At 42.0% G+C, this 7253-nt stretch overlaps 1 protein-coding gene across 1 annotated transcript; it reads right to left on the bottom strand.

The window, feature by feature from the left end:
- Positions 1 to 662: 662 nt before the first annotated feature.
- On the bottom strand, positions 663 to 1589 carry LOC146556286 (olfactory receptor 6N2-like). The gene has a single exon (XM_085249379.1). It carries the CDS (start codon positions 1578 to 1580, stop codon positions 663 to 665), a length of 918 nt encoding a protein of 305 aa, XP_085105505.1. The 5' UTR covers positions 1581 to 1589.
- Between the last annotated feature and the right edge of the window lie 5664 nt (positions 1590 to 7253).

Genomic DNA, 7253 nt, shown 5'->3' with positions numbered 1-7253 from the left:
CAAGCAGCGGAAGGGGGCTGTAGTGATAGATGTGGCGGCACCGAATGACAGTAACATCAGAAAGAAGGAACACAAGAAGATGAAGAAGTACCAAATGCTCAGAGAAGAGCTCGAGAAGATGTGGAGGGTGAAGGTAACAGTGGTTCCAGTAGTAATTAGAGCACTTGGAGATCCAAGATCTCTGTCCAGAAGAGTGCAATCCAAGGAACAGAAAGGATACTGCGCAGAATCCTCAAGCTCCCAGACCTCTGGTAGAGGACCTGAGCTATATGTATATGTAATATTTTGTTATAATTTATAGAATTTGAAAAACTTTGAAACTTTGTTTTTTCTTTCATTGATATTGATATGTCAGTTACAATACAAAAAATGCTTGTCAGCATAATAGACTGGTAGCAATTGATTCATTTTACTAAATTGTATTTATTCATTTACACAATAGTAAATTAGAATCTGTGACAAAACAGACAGGAAAATGTGAAACGCGGGCATATGAACTATTTAGACTTCAAAGATTACCAGCAACAGTTTAATAAATTGTTTATCTTTGTATAATGACCATTATGTTCGCTATCAATCTTGCATGTGAAATCAGAGCTAAAGTACTCCATTATCTGAAATGCCATTCATTTGATAATACCAATGCAGTAATACCAGTTTTATTAAACTTGACACAACAATGACTTGATATGTCTAAAAATCTCATTCATTTTGAGTCCATATATGATTGGATTTAAAAGAGGATGGAATAAAATTGACTGAAACGTCAATGTCAAGCGAAGAGTTTTCGACAGATCGGAATCCAGTCTAATTATAACTGAATCAAAAACAATAAAACATGAAAAGTTGATTAACACCAGCAAGTGGGGTAAACATGTCTTTAGAGCTTTTCTCCTTGTTTCTCTACAACAATTGTAAGATATTCTAAGAATCCTTATATATGTAAAAAGTATGAAAAGCATTGGTAGAAGGGCAATATTTATCAACGTGACCACACCATATATAGATATTGTGACTGACGGCACACACTGAAGCCTGTAAATTGAATTGTTACAAAAAATTCCTGTCAGAGTAAAACTACAGAGTTTTATATTAAAATAAAGCACAAATGACACTGCAATCTCAAAAGCAGGTATAAGCCAAGCTAAAATCAGAAACACATTTATAGTTATTCTATTCATAATAACTGGATATTGCAGGGGTTTGCATATAGACACATACCTGTCATATGCCATTGCTGCCAACAGTAAAAACTCTGACCCAGCTGAGGTGTAATACGAAAATCCTTGGAAAAGACAGAGTGGATACGATATAGTTTGTTTTTCAGACAAAACATCAGATAAGAGCTTCGGATAGATAATCATGCTGTAAAGAACAGAGTTGATTAACAAAGCTGCAATAAAAATGTACATTGGCTCATGAAGGTTTTTGTGAGTCCAAATAAGGTACACTATAGTGGAATTAAAGCAGAGTATCAGAATATATAACGTGAATATAACCACAAAATAAAGGTATCTGTATTTGTGCAATTCTGCAAACCCACCAAGAGTTAACAATGTTACATTTAATTTAACATCCATTGATTAAAAAATGTTACTGACTATAGAATTTGATTGCATAAATGGTATTCAAGAATAACAAACCAAAAGATAAGCCTTAAAGTACTGTATTAATATATTTCCTGCACCGAACTGAGAAGGTAAGTGACTGACTCTGTGGCTTTGTTTTATCAGAAAACCTTCCATCCTCTATGGGACTCATTAAGTTCTCCACTAACATGTAAACAACTTCAGGGAATCTGACGAATTGACGTTTATAGTCCTATGCCCTTCATTTTGTTTGCCCATGCATTTTTTTTTTTAAATCCGCGGAACTAGTATAGGCTTAGTATAAAAGCAAAAAAGCCACGGAAACCACTACTGCCTTCACGCTCAACATTTTCTCAAGCTCTCTTCTCAGCCTATGATAAGTCTCAAGCGTATTGTGTTCCTTCATCCTCATGTTGTTAACACTTGATATAGCTATATCTATCACTACAGTCATCTCCCTCTGCTTGTCCACCACTATTGCGTCTGGTTGGATAGATATCACCAGTTTGTGTGTTATATCAGGAAGCCCCAGACTTAGCTTGGTCATTTTCAGCTACCTTGGGGGATGTATCCCATTTTGACCTCTGGATTTCCAGGACATTGCTGCACAAATGTTAATTGATATACTTCCAGCCAACCTGCACCTGCTGTTATGTACTGGATTTTTTCAGGGGCATCTTTGCACAGTCTGGGGGTTTTGCCTGGGGTAGCAGCCTCTAAGGATCTTATGCTTAGAGCTTGTTCTTGTGCTGCCATGATTCATGCCTCTGTGTTTTGTCTTTCGGTTCAGCCTTGTCCAGCCACTGGTAGGATTTCTGGATGTCAGCCATGTTTTCTATCTGCTGGTGGTCCATACTGTATGGGGATCTGTCCTTCCATGATGGTTCATCTCCTTGCTCCTCTTCTTTCTAAGGTTTGGCTGCCTGACGTATTCACTAAGCACACATGGCCATCTTCCATATGTACTCATGGATGAGCATTGACTCATCCTGGATTGTGGTTCTGATACTCACTAGTCCTCAGCTCCTTCCTTCCACTTAGCTTACAGTCTCAGCCAGCCAGAAACAAAACACCTGTATATTCTGTGAGTGTGCCGATCACAAATCGGAAAACTGCCCAAATAATGACACGCTTCAAAGAAAGGGCAAGTTAAAGAGAATGGGGAGATGTTTTGTGTGTTTGGGACAGAAACACATTGCAAGATTCTGTAAGACCAAGAATGTGTCCTGTGAGAAATGTGGACGGAGACATCACGTTGCTGTGTGCGGTGGTGAAAGGGTGGATGTACAGGCCCCATCCCAGAAGCAGTGGTCTTCTCCGTGCTCCCTCATTCAGTAAGAGTGAAACCAGGTGAACAGAACACTGTGTTCCTAAAGACTGCAAAGGTGTGGATTGAAGACCCGTCAGGCAGAAGGGTAGCTCGTTGCTTATTAGATGGAGGCAGCCAAAGAAGCTTCATACATGAAACGTTGGTGAAGAGCCTAAATTTACCAGTAATAAGGCAAGAGACATTGACACTACACACATTTGGGTCCTCCTTTCCCACAAGATCACAGCGCGGCATAGTGAAAGTTATGCTACAAAATATCTGGGATCCTAGCCAGAGTATTGTAATAGAAGCTGTGGAGACCCCACAAGTGTGCTCGGCAATAATGAAGGTTCCTGGTGAACAGATCCAGCATGAGCTTAAGAAAAGAGTACTACAACTGGCTGACTTCCCAGGATCCAATGAGGAACCAGAGCTTGCTGTCCTCATAGGAGCTGACTACTATTGGCAGATCGTGACAGGAAGGGTGGAGAGACTTACAGAAACATTGGTGGCACTGGAGAGCACCTTCGGATGGTCTGTTCAGGGTCCAGTCTCTGCATCAACTGTTACAGAGGCAGCCTGCATGTTCATTCCGTGTGAGGAAGAGAAACTCCTTTCCAAGCAACTGAAAGCATTCTGGGAAATAGAGTCTCTGGGTATTACAAATGAGACAACAAAGAACCCAGAAGATGATGAGGCTCTGCAGATGTTTGAGAGAACGACTATGTTTAAAGATGGACGATATCAGGTGGAGTTGCCATGGAAGCCAGAAAAGGTAGAGCTCTCAGACAACTACAGAGTTGCCAAAAAACGGCTGGAAGGTCTGAGTAAAAGATTTAAGAAGGATGTCACACTCTTCAGCAGGTATAATCAAGTGGTGGAGGACTACTTGGACCAGAACATTGCAGAGGAAGTGGCACCAAACCGCAGCACAGACTCTAATGTATTATATGCCTCACCATGCAGTGCTGAGAGAGGACAAAGCAACTACAAAATTAAGATCGGTCTTTGATGCATCGTCCCATGAAGAAGGCTGTCTGTCGCTGAATGACTGCTTATTTACGAGGCCAAATTTGAATCCAGATCTACTCAGTGTTCTTCTTAGATTTAGGGAACACAAAGTCGCCTTTCTGGCGGACATAAAACAAGCATTCCTGCAAATACGTCTTGCAGAAAGGGACAGAGATGCAGTCAGGTTCCTGTGGTTCTCAGGTGCACCGAATGGAGAAGTGAATGACCACCTGCGCATTCTGAGGATGACGAGAGTGGTGTTTGGAGTTACGCCAAGCCCGTTTCTGCTTGCAGCGACAATTCAAAGACATCTAAAACAATATGAAACAAGCCAACCACAAGTGGTGAATACAATAAGGGAGTCACTTTACGTAGATGACTTCATTTCAAGTACACGCTCAGTGGAAGAGGCGTATCACATAACAACAAATGCCAAAGAAATACTGGTGCTGGTATGGAGCTTTGCAAATGGATGACAAACTCAGGCAGAAATGGGGCAGAAATGGGAGAAGAGCTCCACAAACTACATGATGGCACCTGAGACGAATGGAGTAGCATTAAAGGTGCTCGGATTAGTGTGGAGGCCAGAGCCTGATGATTTCACCTTAGTTCTAGTGAGGCTTCTAACAGAGAAGAAAGGAACCAAACGAAGCGTGCTGCAGTCCTCAGCACGAATTTATGACCCACTTGGGTTTCTGAACCCCTTCACCATTAGGGTCAAGTGCATGTTCCAAGCAATGTGGGAGATGGGGCTCTCCTGATATGAAGAATTGCCACCAGATCTGGCACAAGAATGGCAACAGTGGTGTTCAGAGCTTACTCAGTTACACCAGCTCGCCATACCAAGGTGGTACCAAATCAATATGCAACAAGAAAGCAAAGAGGGCTTGGAATTACATGTGTTTTGTGATGCCAGTGAAAGGGCATACAGTGCTGTGGCCTATCTGCAAGGCAAAACACGAGAAGGAGAAACGACAATGAGCTTGGTCGCATCTAAAGCCAGGGTGGCTCCCCTAAAGAAAATGACGTTGCCACGTCTGGAACTCATGGGAGCCGTGATTGGGGCCAGATTGGCGAACAACTTGATCATCTCGCTGAAGATGGAGCAAGCCCAAATAAAAATGTGGACTGACTCCATGATCATTTTGCAATGGATTTGCAGTTCGGCACAAAGGTGGAAATCGTTTGTTGCAAACCGAGTGACTGAGATCCAGACTCTTACGAGTCCATCTTCATGGTCACACATCCCAGGGAAGGCTAATCCCACTGACCTGCCCACAAGAGGACAATCAGTGGAGGCCCTACTACAAAACCAGCTATGGTGGAATGGCCCCAGTTTTCTTGTATCAGAAGATCGGATACATGAGTCTGAAGATGAAAACATTTCAGACGAAATGAATGTAGAACTTAAATCCAGTTATCAAATAGCCATGCAGTTTGCTGTTAATGACACTGACATCTGTGAACCAATACTGAAGCTTGAGAGTTACGGCAAACTGAAGAGAGTGCTCAGAGTGACAGCATGGATTAGGAGATTCATAGCTAATGCAAAAACAACGATGCAACCAAAGATGCGAGGTGAGCTGACAATGAGCTTCTTGATGCTGAGAAGTACTGGATTAAGGTTGCACAACATCATAGTTTTCACCAGGAGGTCCAGAGACTGAAGGTAGGAAAACCTATGATGAATGACAGTAAGATTCAGGAACTGAAACCATTCCTTGATGAAGATGAGCTGCTTAGTGTTGGAGGCAGGCTGCAGCAGTCGGACTTCACATTCAGAGAGCAGCATCCTTGGATTCTGCCAAACAAACACAGATTTTCAGAACTGCTGATACAGGACTGTCACAAAAGGGTGATGCATTCAGGAGTGAGGGACACTCTTGTACAAATAAGAGAGAGATATTGGATCATCCGGGCACGGCAGCTGGTTAAGAGCATTGTGACCAGATGCACTGTGTGTAAGAGGTTTAAGGCAAAGGCTGGGCATCAGCTAACTGCACCTTTGCCTAGGGACAGAATATCCGAGTCACCACCATTCGAAGTTGCAGGTGTGGATTTTGCTGGGCCGCTCTATGTGAAAACATAGGATTTTGTGAAAAGATCCTATATTGCCCTATTTACCTGTGCTGTGACACAAGCGGTCCATTTAGAGCTTGTGTCAGATCAGTCAACTGAGACATTTTTGCTAGCGTTGAAGAGATTCATTGCCAGGAGAGGGCTATGCAGAGTTATCTATTCTGACAATGCCAGAACATTTAAGAGAGCAGACCAAGATTTGAAGGAGCTGTGGAGTTTCTTCACTCCACTTTGAAGACATGTGTACTGTGTTGGCGGAAGTCGAAGCAACTCTGAACTCTAGGCCTCTCACCTTTGTGCACAACGAGGTAAATGAACCGCAACCACTTACTCCAGCCCACTTTTTGGTGGGCAAACGATTGACATCTCTACCACCCAAGTCAATCCCGAAGGACACACACCATCCAACACCTAACAAAGAGGACATTACTCGGAGATGGAGATAATGGCAGAAACTCATGACCAACTTCTGGAACACCTGGAGAACGGACTATCTGTTGGAGCTGAAGTCAACTCATTGCTGTGACGCTTCAAAGCCTACACCCCTAAAACTAGGGGATGTTGTGCTCATTGGGCATGACAACCTCCCCAGACAAGTGTGGAAACTTGGAAGAATTGAAGAAATGTTTCCTGGTCGAAACGGTCTTGTTAGATCTTGCTTAGTTCGCACGACAACGGGGACTCTGTTAAGAAGACCAATTCAGATGTTGTATAACCTGGAGCTTTAGATGAACAGATTGTTCATCGGGGGGGAGGATGTTGTAACTTTATTGCAGTTTATTGTTTGATAACAGCATTTTGGTTATTTTGTAAGTGATTTAAGTGTCACATGTTTAGTGAGAGCTGTTAATTATAGATTTAATTTTCTGCTAAAGGGGAGCATTTAACAGGTATTTTCATTAGAAAACTGCGTTTCCCAGAATCCTTTGTGGTAGACGAAAGTTACTCTGGGTTTTAGCTAGCAAAGAAAGTTTCGGGAAGCCATTATATGTTGCTCTGATGTCGAGAAGTTTATTTGTTGTACATTCCCCTTTTTGAAGCCTTATATAAAGACTATCGTTTCTACAACTGATGTACGATCCATTTTTTTGGCTAAGTGGATTCGCCACAACATATTCAGCTTTTTACTCAGTGTTTGACTCTGTGTAAAATTTTTGTAATACATCTCGTATTCAGGGTTATTGTTTCCCACTGATAGTCACTTGATAGTTTTAATTTTGTTGTTTGATACTCATTTGTTTCCTGTGTTTTGTTTTGCTTCCATT

The sequence above is a fragment of the Mchenga conophoros genome, linkage group LG16 (assembly GCF_057382185.1).
Source record: "Mchenga conophoros isolate Kocher_MC1m ecotype Shallow Benthic linkage group LG16, M_conophoros_male_GT1.1, whole genome shotgun sequence".
NCBI lineage: Eukaryota > Metazoa > Chordata > Actinopteri > Cichliformes > Cichlidae > Mchenga > Mchenga conophoros.
Note: the sequence above shows the minus strand (reverse complement) of the source record. Positions and strands in the feature narration are given on the sequence as shown.